The sequence below is a fragment of the Amblyomma mixtum genome, chromosome 9, assembly GCF_055824585.1.
Source record: "Amblyomma mixtum isolate Tamu chromosome 9, ASM5582458v1, whole genome shotgun sequence".
In the NCBI taxonomy this organism is placed as follows: Eukaryota; Metazoa; Arthropoda; class Arachnida; order Ixodida; family Ixodidae; genus Amblyomma; species Amblyomma mixtum.
In genome coordinates, this window is record NC_143020.1 from 17,119,662 (window position 1) to 17,138,784 (window position 19,123).

The window sequence follows — 19,123 nt, forward strand, 5'->3', positions numbered from 1 at the left end:
CCCAAAAGTAGCCAAAAATATTTGTTTTTGTGACGACATTTCTTAAGTTATATGAATTAATTTTCGGCAGCAATATTTACATATTAGATTTCTGTCCCGCACATGATGTCTGAGGTGGTGCGCGCGGCGTGTTCTTTCCGTTGTTACGTTTCGCATCCGTCATGCGCGGTAACCAGTGCGGCTAACCAGGTGCGCTAACCAGGTCCTAAAGATGGGGCCGCAGTTCCACTTTGCAGGCGCGGCAGTAGGCCATATCACCTGAGGCGGATGACGACAGCCAGTCTGCACGCGGAAAAAAACGGCGGCGCTATATAACGCAATTGTAGCTCTAGTTTAGGAATATTTCCCCTTTTGAATGTTCGCGCGCAGATTAGGCACATCGACAGTGAAAATACCTTACTCTATACTTACGCAGCCTCACATTTCAATTTTCTATGGTTTAAGAGAAATGGTCTCACTGAGAGCGTCACCTCAAAGGCATGCGCCTTCTTGAAGCTACATTCCGCCTTCGTTAGTTATAGTGGGTTCCGCGCCGAAGGATGGCTCCATGGCTCCGCATGAGTGCACGCAGATTACGCAACGGACACGGCGCTCTCGCGTCGCTCGCAATGAATCTCGAGGGCTGCACGTGTGCCGCTTGAGGCTGCAGAAAAAGCGTAGGCTCTTGCGAGTGCCGCGCATGCTGTGTCCACCACGAGAATAGGAAGAAACACAAAAAGACCTTATTAATGCGTAAGCATTACTTGCCTCATGCGTATCTTGAGCAGACTGTGTCTGCAGAACCAGAATAAACAATACAAGAAAAGGACATGCCTGGCGGTGGGTTTCCAACCAGCTACCTACCGCAGCCGAAGCGAACGCACAAACCACTAGGCCACGTCTACGCGGTTAACGGTTAACATGTGAGGATCACGAAACCAGGCAACAGAAGCGAAACAGTAGCATTTAATGCTTACGCATTCACACCACTTAGCGAGACTTAAGTTGTCTTAGTGTTTTCCCTCTATTCTGGTTCCATGATCACCCGTGGTGCACCGTCAATGGGAGAACGCTCACATGTGCAGACGGCAACAGTCTATGTTCGGTGGCGCGCGCGCGCGGGCGGCGTTAGTCCGCGGATTAAGTGGAATCTATAGGTCGTGAAGTGTTTCCAGGGGGCAACTTTCACGTAAATCGAAAGGCCATGATCCTTGACCACCTGAAACACATAAGTTTTCTCGAACACAGCGTTTACATATTGTCATTTTGTAGCAGACGCGCTCAATTTCTTTAACCTTCTATAGTCTGCATTTTGATTCCAGCATGCCTTTTATTTCTCTCACTGTATAATTGTAACAGAGCACATTATAACTACCTTAATTTTTTTTTTCACTCATGAAAAAGATGTAGCCCAAAAGTAGCCACATAGCCAAAACGAAATTTCTGACGCCAACTCGGACAAAAAGTAGCCCAATTTGGCTATTAATAGCCCAATCTGGCAGCCCTGGTACCCGTACACCCAAGACTCGCCACTAGTGATTACGGCGTCGGTGAAGTCAGGGTAACTGCTTGTGGAATCCAGCATCTCCTGTGAGACTTCAACACGAAGCTGCTTTTTCTCCACCGTCAGCAGCTTCTGCTCGAATTTCGCTGCCACTCTCTCCATGGCCAAATCTTCGGTGATAATGGAATGTGCAGAAAAATTGCTGATGTCCACCTCTCCCGCAATTTCAAGGATAGTCACACAACAGTCCCGCATCACCACAGCGTTCACTTCGGCAATTACCTGGTCATTTCGGCATGTTGATGGCTGACCGGAGCGTGGCTCGCTCTCCACCGATGTGCGGCTGTCTTTAAACCATTTGCACCACTGCTTAATCTGTGTGCTGCTCATAGCATCATCACCGAAAGCCGTCTGAACATTTCGAATGGTTTCCACTTGGCTATCGCCAAGTTTCTGGCAAAATTTCAGGTAGTAGCGCTGCTCCTCTCGCTCCGCCATTTTCCTTGCAACAAAAAACCGACGAGAGCACTGCGTACTGCCTCACTCAAACGCTGCTTCCCAGCCACTGACACTATCGGCAGGCGGGAAAAAATTCGTGCATGCGCACGAGGGTTCAAGGTCGGCTGCTTTAAGCGCGCTTGTTTCATATCCATCAGGTGTTCGCAAAAAAAAAATAAAGTCGGATACTTTTCTAACAGACCTCGTATTCTGCGCAGTTTTCTATCATCTGATTCATGGCGTGAATATGGTATATTGTCGAGTATCCTTTACGAACTTGCCTGATCATTTGGTTGCTTGAAGTCGAAGGTTGTCCTGCTGACCATATTAGCGATTACAATTTTTCAATTTCAATTTCAATTTATTTTTCCACTTGCACATGGTGAGGGCCGAGGTAAAAAAGCCAGAAATTGCGGCTTGACGTGCCCTACGGCCCCTACATTGCAGGACAACAGGTAACATATAAATCTTTTGCACAAGTAGCATCCCAAAATGCAAACAATAGTTACCAAAAATGCTTTTGCGCATGATTAGAAAATATGACAAGTAATGAAGTGTACACAAAAAATGGTAACAAAAAGGAAACAGAAAAATAGGAATTCGGTTATTCGAAATGAAGGCACGGTGAAATCTAAAAAAGGGTACATACATCGTGTATATCTTTGCGGCATGCTCGTGATAGATCAACTTTTTCAGCATTAAACTTATTTAAAAGACGGGGCAACGTGTTTGCTAGACTATGTGTACCATATAATTGCGGCACGTTGGAATATGTCACAGTTCACTGTGTCTGCTAGGATAAAATTGTACGTTTAGTGAAATGTGCGCCGTGTCACGCAAGTAATTCGTATTTTGTTTTATGTCCTTCTTATATCTTTCAGCTAGCCTAACATTATGCATTTCAGATACTTTTATGGTATTGAACTGGTGGAACAAATAACATGTGTTTATATCAAAACGGACGTTTAGTACTGCACACAGACTCTTCTTCTGTAAAACATAAACCTTATTTTTATTGGTACCTGTAGTTGTTCCCCAAACTAAGTGCGCATAGTTCACTTAGGACATAAAGAGCGAATTATATAGGAGAAGTTTAACTTTGCATGGAAGTAAGTGACGATGCCGGTTAATCATACCTGTGACACGAGAAAGCTTACTGATGACAGCGTTAACATGATTGTCCTAGCTTAGTTGGCTGTTGAAATGAACCCCTAATATCTTAATATTGTCTGCAACCTCTATCGTTTCCAAACCTAGCTGAAGATCGCATGGTAGAATAATGTTTTTATTTTTTGGTTTGAGTATAATTGCCTTAGTTTTAATTACATTAATTTTCAAATGATTATTAAGGGACCACTGACGGAGTGTACTTAGTGTCCTATTGGCCTCGTTTATGGCATCTTCGCATGCGCTTGATGAGAAAAACATTGAGACGTCATCTGCATACATAACGCAATTCACATGCAGGCATTGATTAACGATATCATTGGCATACAAGCTAAAAAGAAGCGGTCCAAGGATACTTCCTTGAGGTACGCCAGCAGTTACTTTTTTACTTAGGATCGACAGCTATTAATATCAACAAACTGAAAGCGATGTGCAAGATATGACGCAAGAAGCGTGTGAACATGACCTCTGAAGCCTTAGTCGAACAGTTTTGACAAAAGTATATTGTGACTGATATAGTCGAAAACCTGCGAAAAATGTACAAAAACACCATGGGCAAGTTTCTTTTCCTCGAAACACTGTAAGAGGTACTCCTTTTGGCTTAATAATGCTGTATCGGTAGATTTATGTTGGATAAAAGCAAACTGCGAATCTGTTATTATTTGGTGTTTGTCAGAAAAGCATCATATTCGCGTGCGGATAATTGTTGCAGTCTTTTAGAAAAGATTGGCAGAACGTAAACTGGCCCATAATTTGAAGTCCTTGACACATCCTTTCTTATGAATTAAGATGATGTTTGCGTTTTTCCAAGCTCTAGGTACGCTCGAGGTCACAAGGCATTGCGTGTACAGGCTGGCTATTTTTATTACAAAAAACAAGAAAAAGAAACAACCTGCTCTTCCTTCTGCTTACTCCTCAGTTACCTTTAAGCGATACAAATCGAGAGGAACCCCTGGAATAAGAATCCGTGACCACGAAATTTCGCGCGTCTGGTGCTCTACCAACCGTGCTAAAGTGACGGCTATCCAATATTCTGGTTTATGGTTTAAGGGTTTAGCGTCCCAAAGCGACTCAGGCTATGAGAGCCACCGTAGTGAAGGGCTCCGGAAATTTCGACCACCTGGGGTTCTTTACCGTACACTGACATCACACAGTACATGGGCCTCTGGATTGGTTTATTGGTTTGGCTTATTGGGGTTTAACGTCCCCAAGCAACTCAGGCTATGAGGGACGCCGTAGTGAAGGGCTCCGGAAATTGGACCACCTGTGGTTATTTAACGTGCACTGACATTGCTCGAGCTGCACGGGCCTCTAGAATTTCGCCTGCATAGAAATTCGACCGCAGCGGCTGGGATCAAACCCGCGTCTTTCAGGTCAGCAGCCGAGCGCCATAACCACTGAGCCACCTATCGAATATTCTGCTTTCGGGGATATTTGTGTTGCGCGTATCCTAACCTTGACTGTGTTTACCAGCGCCGCCCTCGTTGATAGCAGCGGACGTAGTACGTGCTGTACTACCGTCGCTGTAGCTAAGTTAGTAGAGCACCGGATGCGAAATTCGTAGTTCCTGGGTTTAGATCGAAACGGCGGTTTGTGGTTGTTTTAGAGCGCAGCTCTCAAACACTGGTCCCTACGTTAAGCTTTGAGCTTCTGCGCCGAACTCGGCTTAACTAAATGAACAAGTGCATACAAGGATCAAAGAGAGGAAAAGCAGTGCAGAGAGGGGATGAAAAAAATTGGTGGTGTAGACAGCGTGTAGAGGAAAGCGGCTGCGTTAAGGCAGGCTACCCGCCGGGGACTCGAGGCGAACAAAACAAGGAAAACATTGTTCTGGAGTGCGCTCGAAGGCCCGGGCTCCAGCTAGGGTATCTCAGACCAGGGCTCAGGTTCATATCTCCCGGAGACTTTGGTGAAGCGAGACGCGCAGACCTACGGTTCCTACGGACTTACGATATGGTTCGACACCACTCGAGAAGTCAGGGTGAAAGAGACGCAGCGCAAAGCGAGATGCAGCGCTTACTGCCTTTCTCAGCGCCGCCGCCCGGTTCCAGATATTTCGCGCTTGGTTCTTGGACAGTGGTGCAGGGGTTTTTCACGCACTTCAAAGGATTGGTGATTGTGGTACCGCTTTCGGTGCGTGGCAATCGTCTCTGGACCACAGTGTGTAGAAAGGGGCTCCTTGTCAAATATGTTGCAATAACACTTTTTACTTTCACCTTTTTCCGCAAGCAGTGCACGAATGGAATGCACTTGATGCATCTTTTGCAATGCAGCCGACAGTCCTCAAATTGTAGTGGTTTGCCGACCGCAGTATATTTTAAGAAAACTGACGAAATTGTGTAAAAAACTGTTGACATGTACTTGGTGCTGTGTGACTACTGACTGCGAAGTTTTTGTTCATGTCCTTGCTTCAGCTAGACCCATTCTTTTCATTGCATAATTGCTTACCATTCTAAAACCGTTTATCTGGAAGTTGTGGCTCTGTTCTTTTTTAAGTGCACCGCCCCAGTTTATACCACGGCTGGATTTACAGTATATCGATATAAAGAAATAAATATTGTTGTGGGGTAGCGGGGCCGGCCGCGGTCCGTGACATTTTCCCGTCCCATATTACTTAGCATGAGCGGAGTCGTCCCCCGCGTTGCGACCGTTGATTGCTCAAACCGTGATGCGAGAGGTTTTATATTAATTGGTACACCATAAGAGCATATAATGCATAACAGGGTTTGTTGTAGGCAGATACGTGCGCGATTAATTAACAATCCCTCGATATTTAAGGAATCTTCAGGTAAAGAGGGATGACGGCTAATAAGGTACTGAAGTGCACTTCAGAAACCACTGTATAGCAGGCAAATTCAAGCTGCCCCTGTAAGGCGGCGAATTTAATACCACTTACGAGCAGTGAGATTAGCCTGAGTAGACATCCTTGCTTGATTCGTTCGCCCGTGAGTGAAGCCATATCCTGGTAGGTAAATATTCTGAGTGCAGATTAGCCGAGGAGAGGCTCAGCTGTAAATTCAGCGGCTAGGGAGGGCGCTTCGTGCTGCCGCGCTTCCGTTTGGCACTGGGTCTTCCTTCTGATGCAGCCTATGATGCAAATAGCAGCGCAGCCGGAAAGAAAAATAATAGGTGTGACGTTAACAGATCGGAAGCGCGCGGAGTGGGTGAAAGAACAAACGCGCGTTAATGATATCCTAGATAGAATCAAGAGGAAGTGGGCTTGGGCAGAGCATGTAATACGAAGGCAAGAAAACCGATGGTCCTTAAGGGCAACTTAGTGGATTGCAAGAGAAGGCAAGCGCAGCAGGGGGCGGCAGAAAGTTAGGTGGGCGCATGAGATTAAAAGATTTGCGGGAATACGATGGCCGCAACAGGCGAAGGACAGGGATATTTGGAGAGACATGGGAGAGGTCTTTGCCCTGCAGTAGGCGTAGTCAGCCTGATAATGATGATAATGATGATGCAAATAGCAGAGCAGCTGGACTCAGAAATGGGATGAACGAGGAGCGTAACAGTCAGCGAATTATGTTCTTGTGCATTGTAATCAGTTATCTTTAAACGATAAAGTTGTCAGTTATCTTCAATCAGTTATCTTTAAACGATTTATTCTTTTAATCGCTCATTGTTGAACACCATAAACTAGCAAAATAAACGTTTTCCTATTCTCCTTGGTTAGGTGAATTTTGGCTTGCTTCATGTATGTCATCACGAGCCCCGGTTTTGGCTTCCTCTGCCTGATAACCAGTGTAGAAAGCGGCTCTGTTCGAGCAGTCTTGATACCTCACGTAGCAGAAGAGAGTTCTCGCACAGCTTCAACCCCCCCCTTTCAATAATTTTTCACGTGACACCGGTGGCTATGCAGGACGTACTGTGTTCGTCCCTATGAACAGGGAGACGCTGATGAACGCCGGTTAGAAACAACAAAACACCGCCCAAAGCAGAAAATAGGATGTCAATCACCGTAGTTCGGTTGCTGGAGTATCTTTCACGAAACAGGCGTCTCGTGGGCTTGGATCCCATTCGTGGCAAGTGGTTAATTTCGTGGATAATTACACTGTTAATCTCCTTTTGGCCAACACCAGAAGCTTCCCTGGCACTTCTTGGATTTGGTTACTGGTGGCTTACGTCCGAGAGGGCTTTATGCGCAAAGCCGCTCTTGAGCTGAATTTTAGCTCATGCCGGTTCGAGCGCACTATTTGCCTGCTCACAGGTCTTAGTTAGTTGCAAAGACGACAACAATTTTAACCGGCATTACCATAATTAACGCAATCCCTTAGTATTAGGCGGACAGTGGTTTGCGCCTACTCATCGTTCATGGCACTCGTCGAGCCTTTTTTGATGGAGTGCTTTAATTTTTCAGTGGCTGTTACAGGCTTACCCTTCTTATATGAATGTGGAGAAAATGTGGTCTAGTCGAATGCTCCTCCGACGTCTGCAAAACTATAATTCACGACTAGGGCTTTATCAGCAAGATACTTTGAAAGCACAAGCGCTCAATGCAGGTATCACAGAACTGAACGCATTTTAGAGCAGAGTTCTTAGGCGCCCGTTCCTGCATTTCGCGGCGTCGCCGTCGCCGTTGTCCATTGTAACCAGCAGTATACAGCCTTGAAGCTGCGAAAGCAACAGAGCGGGAGCTTGGAAAGTAGAAAGTAAAAGTGCAACCTCCTCCCCTCCTTAGTAACCGGCGCGCCAGTGGGGTGCGCAGCGGTGCATAGGAACCGTGACGTCACGCAGTAGCGGTAGAACGAGCGCACTCGCGTTGGCGGTGGCAGCTGCCTCGCCGCTCCTTCGCCAGACGTCTCGTTGCAGTCGAGTGAGTGAGACGCATGGCTCCGAAGCTGCCCAGTGATTCCGCGCCAAGCGTTCCAGGGAAGCGGCAGTGGGTTGACCACAAGGCTTTCGCCAAGCGCACTTTAGAATTCGCAGAGTGTATTCGGTATTTTTTTTTGAGGTAAGGAAATGCGCTGTATCTCCTTCCCACAGCTGCGAAACCAATAGAACAGGGGCTTGGAAAGCGGAGGGTGAAAGTTGTAAATTGGTTTCTCAGGAAAGCAAATGCGAATTATCTCTCTCACACATCTCGGTAGACACCTGAACAGGACGGAAGGCGCCTAACTGCCGTCTTTGAACAGTGGGCACCTCAATCATGCTTTAAGTGGCGGTAGTGACAGGTGTGCGCTGCATGCTTTGGCATTGACAACGTTGTGCCATAAACGCTCCCACACCTGCCAGGGTGGCAGGGTGGTGGGAGACATTAATGTATTTGCAAAGACAAGCGGAAATTTCTTACCACTTATGCGGGAGTACATCCCGTTCCTCCCGCTCGTAACAGCTCCCACAGCTGTGACAACCTCGCGAATTCTTGCGCAGACTTCGTATTTGAGAACCAGGCATTGGTGCAGCAAGTCGAGCATATATCCATTTATTTATCCGTCCACAAAGCTTAATTCATGCAAATCAAGAGCTGTTAGTGAAAAGTTTATTGAAGAAGGAATATGTGTGAAAAATAACAAGCTATCTGTAATTGTACATGCATATCTTCAAGTAAAACTCTAGTTTGGGCGAGTTGGTTCATGATGAAATAAAAACTGGTATGGCGCAAGAAACGGGGACACAGAAGGCACACAGAAGGCGTCAGTCCTGTGTTTTGTGTGCCTTCTGTGTCCCCGTTTCTTGCGCCATACCAGTTTTTATTTCATGCATATCTTACTCGAATTCTTTGCCTCAATCTATCGAAACGCTGAAACAGCTGATGAGCTGCGCTCAAGTTTTGCCGTAGGAAGTAACGTAATCGTTGGCAATTTTATTTAAAAGAAACAAAATACATTGAGCGCAGCTCATCAGCTTTTTTAGCTTTTCAATAGATTGAGGCAAAGAATGCGAGCAAGAGATGTATGTACAATTACACAGCTGTTTATGTTTCAGACATAATTTTTCTTCAAGAAACACTCCACTGACAGCAAAGTTACACTTGAGCGAGATTACAGTACAAATGAATTATTGCACTTAAAGTGCATTACCACGAAAGAGAGAGGCAAACAAACAAATAAATTTGTTCACTGAAGCTTAAACGGCGGCTCGGGCGGCCAAGGCCCCCCTCACATAGGCTCGCTCGACGTCTGTCTTCTTCGCGCCAAAGCAGGCGTGCACTTACACACAGTGTCGGCTCTGCAGTGTCCTTTTCGCGCTGGGCGCGCGTCCTCTTTTTTCAAAGGGCCGGAGTAGCCGCGGCCGTCGTGCGAGTGAAGAGGTGGACGGTATCTTTTAGCGCACGCAAGCCTACACCCTCTCCTTCAGCATCGCGTAGAAACGACTGGGACAGTCCAGAACAATCGACGGCAATCCCCCCTGCGCTACGCCCGAGCCGTGGGAGAGGGGGCAGCCACACACGCCAGGCTAGCCGCTCTCCAGGGGTCCCTTCTCTCCCGTTTTATGACGCGCGCCGCGAGAGCCGTCCGCGCGGCGCTGTTTTTTTTTTTTTGTTTCTTGCTAAGGAGTGGAGGTGGTTGCATTTACCCTCTACTGGCTACAACGGACAACGGCGACGGCGACGCCGCGAAAAGCAGAAACGGGCGCCTAATAAGAGCTGCGCTCTAAAACAGCGCCGCACGGACGCCTCTTGCCAGTGCGCATCGTGAAACCGAGAAGAACGAAACGCCGGAGAGCGACTGGCCTTCCCCTTGTGTGTCTTCCTGTGTGTGGCTTCCCCTCCTCCACCGCTCACCGACGCGACGCGTGGGGGATTGCGCCAGCCATGACGTCGAACTTTCTGGAATGTTGGAGACGTTTCTACTCGATGTTGACGAAGAAAACGTAGGCTTGCGTGCGCTAAGAGATGCCCCCTCTCTCTTCACTCGCGCATCAGCGGTGGCGCCAGACCAGCAAATTCTTGATGCAACTCGAAGCCACAGCCGGCGTTTGACCAATGGGGGCGCGGGCCCAGCGCGAGAAGGAGACTGCACAGCCGATACATTGTGTATGCTCGCGCCTGCCTTAGCGCGAAGAAGAGACAAACGTGGAGCAAGGCTATATAAGAAGGGCATTAACCGCTGTTGACTAGCCCAAACCGCCGTTTAAGCTTCAATGAAGCGCGCCCGCTCGATTCCCGGGACAACACTACTCGCCCAGTGACGGCTCAACGAGGCAGCGCGCGTCAGTCGGCGGGAGGGCACCGTCGTGAATGACTGGTACTCGGGCTCTTGCAGTGCCGATGAAGAAATTGTGTTTTATTTGTTTGTTTCTCTCTCGTGTTAGCGCACTTTCGGTGCAATAATTCTTTTGTATTGTAGTCTCTCTCGACTGTAACTTTGCACGAGTGGCATTGTTTTGTTAATCAGTTTGTAGATGCTTGTACTAGTGATTGTGAAATCCTCGATATCGTCTTATTGCTGTATAAAGTTTGTTTTGTTTGTGACCTTTTGGCTGTAACCGATTCTCTGGTTTGCGACTGGCCAAAACTAGGCACCAAACAACCAAAAACCTCTTGTCACTTGGTAACTGGTCTCTGCTGAACTTGCCACGCTGAGTCGAGGGCATCTCCTTTCAGTCTGGTACCGCTACTCCCTCATGCTCGAAGGGTGTCTGGGAACGCACGCTAAAGTGCGCGAAGTGGAGACAGCAGTGGCAAAAAAAAGTACATCTTCTGCCTCTCTATCTTAGGAGTCGGGAGGCAGCGATGCGTGGTTGCGATGGTAGAGCAAGTCGTCCGGCCAGAAATGTTTCAGCTTGGAAAGATTTCACTAAGGTCTTAACTGTACAAAACTGTACTGTACTCCTCCGGGTATTGTGCGTACTCTACCATACCCGAAGGAGAATGATGTTTCTTTGCTGACGACAGATAAGGATGGCGGCTTTGTCGCGCGGCCGAAGTCGATGTGTCAGGAGGAGGCAAGGCAGGCGATTGACAAGAATTTCACGTCACGGCGTTGGTATTGTAAAAAAATTAAAGAGAGAGGCTTTGAATGTTTGCAAAAAAAGAATGAATTTGACTGGTCTAAATAAATCGGCGGCAAGAGGAGAAGAGCAGGGGCTGAACGTTTTCTTTTCGGTTAAGACTCACAAAAAATGGCATGCCTCTCAGAACCATTGTATCTGAGAAAGGATGGCAAGACCTGATTTCTCATTTCCTACACAAGCACCTAAGACTACTAGATGATGATGATCCTTTTCAGGTTGCTAATTCAAAGGATGTCAGAATTTCTGTCCAAACCAGTGGATGGTACAGCGGGTGCCATGTGGCTTATCAGTAGACGTTCAGAATTTATTTTACTGTATTCCGCAGGCAGAGTTGTCAGACGCTGTTAAAAAGCGGAGTGAGCGTGTGGGCGAGGTCAGATTTCAAAACGGTAGCGGGGTCTCGTTAGGAAATTTCGTGCCTTTAATGATACCTTTCTACCGTTCTCAGTTTTAACGACAAGCAGTAAATACAAGAAAAGAGCAGATTCATAGGCCCTGCACAGCCCCGAAATCCTGTGAAATCTTTTTAGCCCGATTTGAGGAACGTGTTGCAGCGTCCATGATGAAGGAAAAACGTGTCGTAAATTGTTTTGGACACGCGGATGATATTATTGTTTTTGTGAATTTTTCCGATGACAGCAAGAAACCACAGGTTGTGTGTCTCACAGGTCTTGAGGAAGTGCTCGCGGAATCTTAGACTCACGCATGAAGTTAGAGCTGTATGTGTATTTTAGTTCGGGCATATTTGCTGGGCGTATCAGCCACGCTAAGAAAACACATATAGGCATAGAGTTCGGCCCCCAAGAAATTGGTGAAGCGGGGATCACAAAAAAACTGCCTGCGTGGTGCTCTTGTTAAGTCTTGTCACCATAAAATCGTGGAGAATCAGCATGCACAAGAGTTACGGCTGACTAAGGCCGGCTTACGTCGTGAAACAGTGACGGTAGTCGCGGAAGACCTGACGAAGGAAACCAGGCAGATGGGCGCTCTGCTATGGGAACAGAAAAAAGCGGCACCATATTGAGGCGAACAGCCATCCCGTACATCCCTGAGCTATCCCACAGGCTGATAAATGCGGGAGGGAAGTCTGGTATAAACGTTTTGTCCACCATTCTCGAGAAGCGTGTCCGCTTGTGCAAAGCTGTGAATGAAAAAAAGAAGCAATCCTGCAGTACGAATCATGATTGTATGTTCCTTGCAGAACTGTTATTACGCACTGGATTCTACCTTCCTGTGGGAAGTGCTATGTTGGGCAGTCGGGAGACTGCCTAAATGATCGAATACGAGAGCACAACAAAGCAGTAGATTGCTTAGCGGAGGATGGCTTTTTAGCCACACACTGTAGGCGTTGTGTGTGCGTGCCAGCATTTTAAGCCACGTGTGGACTCGGTAGGGAGGGTACTAAGCTACACCGAGAAATATGGGGAGCCTACTATGTCAGCAGAGAAGGAGATAAGTGCGTCAGCACACCTTCACTCGCCCTGTCTCGAAGAGAAGAACAGTATCTGGAAGGATACCCCAGATGGATTAAGTGATTTCTTTCCCGCCACACTCATGTTATCAAGACCTGTATCTGTCTTTCTGTGATGTAAAGAACGTAGTTGATGTTTAGCGCTTATACTGTGCACTTCTATCTGTGTGTCCTCGTCCAAAGTGCAAGTCTTCATTAATTAAGAATGTCTGAACTCTGCCGCTTACGCAGAACAATTTTTTACGCCAATTTTTACTACCATTATGAGGTTGAAGATTACAACATTTTAGTGTTTGCTAAAAGAACATCTTACGCATTTTGCACGCATGTAGCGATTAATACTTTTTGTCTGAATACTAACCGCTTTGTTTGTCTATTAATCCTTACTCAGCCTTCTTTTATTACTTTTGCAGGTCCCACGTCCGAATTGGCTTTTATTATAGTGGCACTTGGTACAGTGATTGCCAAGTAATTAAGGGTAAATCCTACTACTACTATAATGGCAAAGGTATGGGCGATAACGAGAAGTACGAGGAATTCAATATTCCTATAAACCAAGGCACCTACTATTCCTTGGGTGCTCGACACGTCTCGACAAAGCATGCATACGCGAGTGGATGCGCTCTGCGACGCAATGCTGAACCGTGCACTTTTGAGTAGAAACAAAAAAACTGCTCATGTTTTTGTATGTGTACTTCTTTACGCGGTGAAATTCTTGTGCTCTGAGACAACACAAGCACGCTCCACCGAGGGCTTCTACAGCTAGACGAAAGAAGATGTCTTGTTTTCGCAAAGTCAGTGTTGGAGTGATAAACACAGAGAAGCAGTGCCTTTCGAGAGCTGCTCTAGTTCAACAACAGAATGAGATCAAAAAATAGAATCCTATTTCAAGCCACGTATGCTCGCAATAGCTTTATCCCCGATTTCATGGATTGGGAAGAATTTGCTGGCATGCTGTGCAGGAAATAGACGCGTGTACGGCTTAAAGTAAAGTACAGCGCTGCTACGCACAAAACAGGAGCAGTATGCAGCAATTGGCTTTTCTCTGATTGTGGGACACAAGAGAAAAAGGAAATAGCCTCTGCACAAAGCTTCACTATTTCCGCCTGGTCTACGGGACCAACTCTACACTACATCACAAGCCGGCAGGAATCGGTCGCGTATATATTGCAAGACAGGGCTGGGGACCAAGGTGTTATGTGGACCATTGTAAATGTCGGGCATAGCGGCAGAGCACCACAGTAATTTGTTGAAGGCAAACCTTCGGCTTGAAACGCTTCCAGCGGTATATCTTGTGTGATCTCTCGAATGCGACAGGGTGCGCCATGGTTATCTTGGCGTGCACAACCTCGCTGACACAACACTGAGCGGCCGCGCACTACTGTGATCAGCGAAGCAGGTTTCTTTACTTCGGCTGCTATTTAATATTGATCATTCGAGGACGCATTGCATTTGGGTGTGGAGTCCACATTTCAAAAAGTATAGGGACCGAATTTTTCCCTGCCTTTCATGCAATGTGCTCTTTTCGTGAAAAGCAAACCCCGCGGGATGTTTGATTCTCAGCTGTGCTATCATTTCGTTTCGCTTTGCGTTACAGAAAAAATGGATTAGTAATAATAATAAAAGTAAAATCATAATGCTGCATAACGAAAGCACAATGTAATACAGCAAAGAAAAACCGTAAACCTACGAAAATTAAAGGTGCAAATAAGCTACAAAGCATATTAGTTAAATACATAGTTGTCAGCGGCAGTTTTAAATAGTTTTCAATAGCGCACAATTGCAAAGGTCTGAAACACTTTACGAAATGGAAATGCAAAAGTTTTTAAGTAGATAATAAATGCATCAAATTCGCATTTACTTCGGATTTCATAAGAAGGTATAGAGGAAAACTTTTCTTTTCGATGAGACGCAGTACGCTATCAATCCCCTTCCTCAGAACATCAATACTGGCCTCGCTGTGCTTGACAGTATCCCCGGGAGTATTTAACATGCACGTGTAAATTTTAAAAGCTTCAACACGGGACGCGTGCCTAGTTTATACACCATCCAGGCTACTTGGCTTGGAGGCGTCAGTATCATTCTCCACATTTTGCATAAATTTAGTTTCTCTTACTGGCATATGAGAGGTATTTCGCGCAGAATAACATCATGAAGTAGTGCAGAAAACTTTGAGCTACAGGGTCCATTTTCCATCAGCTACTTCGTAAGCTCTGCCAGGTGTTGACACGAGGCGAGCCACGAATCGAGTACCGTTAAGGTGGATTTTCCGTTACGTCAGTTCACAGCACAGAGATGCTTCTTACGGGTCGGTCATAGGGCGGCTCGGAGTCAGTGGCAGCAATAGATTTGAGAACTATTATTTCAATAAACTTTAAATACTACTTGATTCATATTGCAGCGAAGAAGCACAAACACATGTAGAAGGAACACACAAAAAACACGCACGAACGCTGCACTCACAACTGGTTTACTGCGAAAAGATTTCGAGCTTAAAATGGCTCACGCATCTGCGCACTACAAAAAGAAAACCATAACAAACACGTGCCAAGAAATAACATCTTATCATAATGCCGCAAAAAGGTTGAATTCTGAAGCGTACAAAAAAACGGATGCATCACTAATGCAGCAATCTGCTTTTTCCTTTATGTGAAAGGCCTCCAGGAGTTCACGTGCCGTTTTATACTTGCTTCTGCCTAGGTACTACCGGTATTCATTATTCGCGGGGTGGATTTGGCTGCCCTTCACAGTGATACGCGCGTTATGACATTTAATAAAATATCGTATCCTGGAGAGTAGATAACCTTCCGACTATAAAGTTGGCAGCATGCAGTGCAAGGACACCATACATATGGGGGTCATCGTAAAAACTGCCCGTGATCGTGCGTTACCGTGTGACACGGGCATCATCGTGCACTTCCTAGATCTCTCCAGTGCAAGTCACTGCTTGTTTACAGGAGGTATCGAGAGTACTGGGTTGGGACTGAGAACGATTACGATCGATTGTGAACGTGCAGTAATCTGCGATTCACTGGTAACACTACCTGAGGGCACCGACTGCCAAACATGATCAAACCTAAGGAGGAAAAGCGTAATAGTGCGTCTAAAATCATTAAGCAGTAGCATCGTCATATTCACCAGTCTCGTAAGGGGACAGCAGTTGAGGATACGCAGCGAGGTGCTAGAATTGATAAATGAACACATCAACTTGGTGCAGGTAGCAACCGCAGATCCGGGCAATGAAGGGGAAATGGCTAAATGAATAAGAATGCGGTGGGACGAGCTTGCCTGGTGGATTAAGATTATGAATGGCAGTTTAGCACTATCATTTAAGAGATAATTTTACAACAGGTGTATTTTACAACACTACCAAATTATGGAGCAGAAACGTGAAGGCTAATGAAAAGGGTTCAACTGACGATGGGGACAGTGTAGCGAGCTATTTAAAGTAAACTTGTAGGCATAACGTTAGGAGACAGAAATAGAGTAGAGTTGGTCTGGGAACAAGCCCGAGAGCTAGTCGAAAGCGGGAATAAGTGGGTATGGGCTGGGCGTGTGATGCGAAGGTAATATAGCCGTTGTTGTTGACAGTAACACCGCAGAATCCAAGACCAGAAAAGTCCAGCAAGAGGTGGCCGAAAATTAGGTTGGCAGATGAAGTACGCAGGGGTAAGGTGGCCGTAGCTGCAACAGGACACGGTTGAATGGAGAGCTTAGGCGTTTCCACTGCAGCGGGTGTAGTGGGTCTCATTATAACAATCATTACCCGTTCATCTTGGCTCAGCGTGGGCTCCGCTGGTTCCTCAAACATTACCGCTTAAGCGTAGCTTTCACCTAGTTCACCGGCAGCGCGATTCGATTTATTCAAAAGGGGTCTACGCTTACTTGCTGCTAACTATGACAGGAGCCTCTACAGCAGGGCGTACGGCTTATGTAGCTAAGGCAGTCAAAAATTATTTCGGCCTTTTTTAATGAGTTGTGCTGAATGCCGTCTGCCTGGCGCGGTACAGGAGCGGAAGCTGCGGAACTAGCCTTGGCTACGGGGCTATGCTCTGTAGGGCGTCACGCCAAGAGGTGCGCGTTGCGAGGCACGGGTGCTGCCGGATGGAGTTCATCCGCCCAGGTGGTGTTGTATTGATAAGGTTGCTCATTACAGTGTGAACTTTTCTTAGGATAGCGCATGGAGTTCATTTTGTGTAGCAAGCCCTGATCAGCATATATGATGGCTTTCAGCTGTTCCCAGGATAATAACTTATCTGGCGTGAGTAGTTTCTGGAGCGATGGATATACTTGCCTGCAGAGGCGTTTTGGCGGTAGGAGGCTTTCGTTACTGGTTCGGTGCTGCCTCATGTGAGGGAAGGGTCGATTTAGGCTCCTGGTGCCGGGGTGGTCGTTGTTGTGTAGGATCAAGGGTAGGTACCATTATGACAGTCCTTGAGGTGGTGGCGTAGGTACTGAGAAATCTCCTCGACACCGCATGCTCATTGCAAGGCTGGAATATTTGTGGTGCTACAGAGAGGCCGTAGGAAATGTATATCAAGTCAAGTCAAATCAAGTCAAGTCATCTTTACTTTGAACGTCACAAAGATGGTAGGGGCGCAGTCAAAAAGCCTATTAAAGGCTTGACGAGGGGCTGCGCCCCGTACAAAAACTTGGTAACTTCGGCGTAAGATTGACTATGCAATGAAATATATTTTTAACAGAAACAACAGGGCGAAATGGTACTTTCATATAATGTTTAACTAAAGACTGTAGAAGAGGTGACGTACGATTGCGGCAAAGAAGAAAAAAACATAGACGCAGTGTGGAAAACATATTTACAGAAATGCGCACTTTCAGTGAGGTAATAAAAATAATAATAACGTTATCTGCACACTGTAACTAGTCAATTGTGTTTAGAAGAAGAGGTAAGGTGTAACTAATGCTTTGCCGTCCGTAATTTGCTCGGGTTTGTGGAATGACGAAATTATTTTTTGTACGAGTGCTGTAACTGTGAGACTTGCGTTTAAGCCTGTAGAGTTCCTTGAAGAAGATAGCTGTGTTTATGGCTGTAGTCCTGTAGCGTCTTAATAAGGTTTGTTTATATTGCTGCGGGATAGGAATTATATTCAATTTACGAAAAATCGCTTCTGTTCGTGCGTCTCGAGAAACGTTGACGAAGATTCTAAGGGCTCGTTTTTTAATCTATGAAGCTTGCTAACATTCGAAAAGGTGGTGGTCCCCCAAACCAAAAAGCAGTAACCTATAATAGAAGAAAACAGGGACTGAGAGATAATTTTTTTTACACATTGTGGTAAACAATACCGAAGCCTGGAAAGGATACCCACTACCTTAGCAATTTTGTTAATCGTATTATCTATATGTTTATTCGATGATAAATGTTCATTGAAATACACTCCAAAGCTTTTAAATTCCGAGACAGGCTCAATTTTTGCCGAACCCTCCTCTGCTTCTAACATTGTGACGGTTGGGTTGGATGCTGGCGCCGCCATATCTAGCGCTAGTTGAATTACGGTAATTGTGGTGGCTGTGCGGCCCGGATAGTGAGCTGCGTTTTGTGTAGCGTACTTGCGATAATTTACTCGAGATCCGGCCCTTTCTTTATTAGCTCACGCCTTCGTTTGTCCTGTGTGGTAGAATGGGTGAGTACTTCTGGGAATGAGTGTATATTTAGATGCTCCTTGATGACTGGCAAGAGTTCTGTCGGAGTTTATGCTGGCCGGCGCAACCGCAACTCTGTGTAGCTGTCTAGACTTGACGAGTGGACACGAGGTAACATATGTGATACGGCTCATAACCAGCCCCTGAACCAGCGGGAGGGCGTCAGCCTCTTTGCGACGCTCATGCTTCATGGAGATCTTGGTGATTATCCAGAGGATTGGACTTGTGGTCAGCTTGAGAAGGTGTAAGCTGTGGGTTGCGCTGCAATGTTGCTGCATGTGGAAGCCAAGGAAGCTAACCCGCTAGCGTAGGGATCCCAGCGGTAATGGTTGCTGTGGTGTTACGGCAAGGCTGACTGAGTTCGGTTAGCAGAGGAGATCCACTGCCGTGCCACGTTTAAGCATGCAAATGTTGGGTGAGGAGTTCAGAATGTTATCGTATATACGCTTCCCGCAAAATCTGGTACCCAGGTTCGCGAGCAGGAGTCGTGCCATGGATTCTCCAAAAACCGTAAAATGCAGTACATGAATAACTATGTAGCTGGAGTGGAAATTTGCCCCAGGATTACTTCATTCATATCTTGGAGTACTTCTTGCATAGACAGGTGTGAACGGGAGCTAAACATTGTGTCAAGTACTCCTCTTTATATTACAGGTAAGGGTGCATGCGACTGTGCATGGTAGGGCCCAGTAGTTTGCCGACGCATGACCTGAGGGCGCTAGGACGCAGGCTGTCGAGGGATAAGTAGTTTTGGGTGTCCTCAAGATAAGGATGATTGCCGCGTGCTTCCAGTCAGATCGGAAGGTACCAGTCGTGCAGTGCTTGCTAAAGTGGTCGATGTCTAGTTGCTGCTAAATTGGTCAGTAAGTGCTTGAATCAAGGAG

At 46.4% G+C, this 19,123-nt stretch overlaps 1 protein-coding gene across 1 annotated transcript in view; it reads left to right on the forward strand.

The window, feature by feature from the left end:
- Nucleotides 1–19,123, forward strand: part of LOC149328406 (uncharacterized) — a 62,623-nt gene that overhangs the window by 6,542 nt on the left and 36,958 nt on the right. The window contains exon 2 of the mRNA XM_089558988.1: nt 12,992–13,187. Coding sequence (XP_089415114.1) covers nt 12,992–13,187 — 196 coding nt within the window. The remainder of the gene's footprint in view (nt 1–12,991; nt 13,188–19,123) is intronic.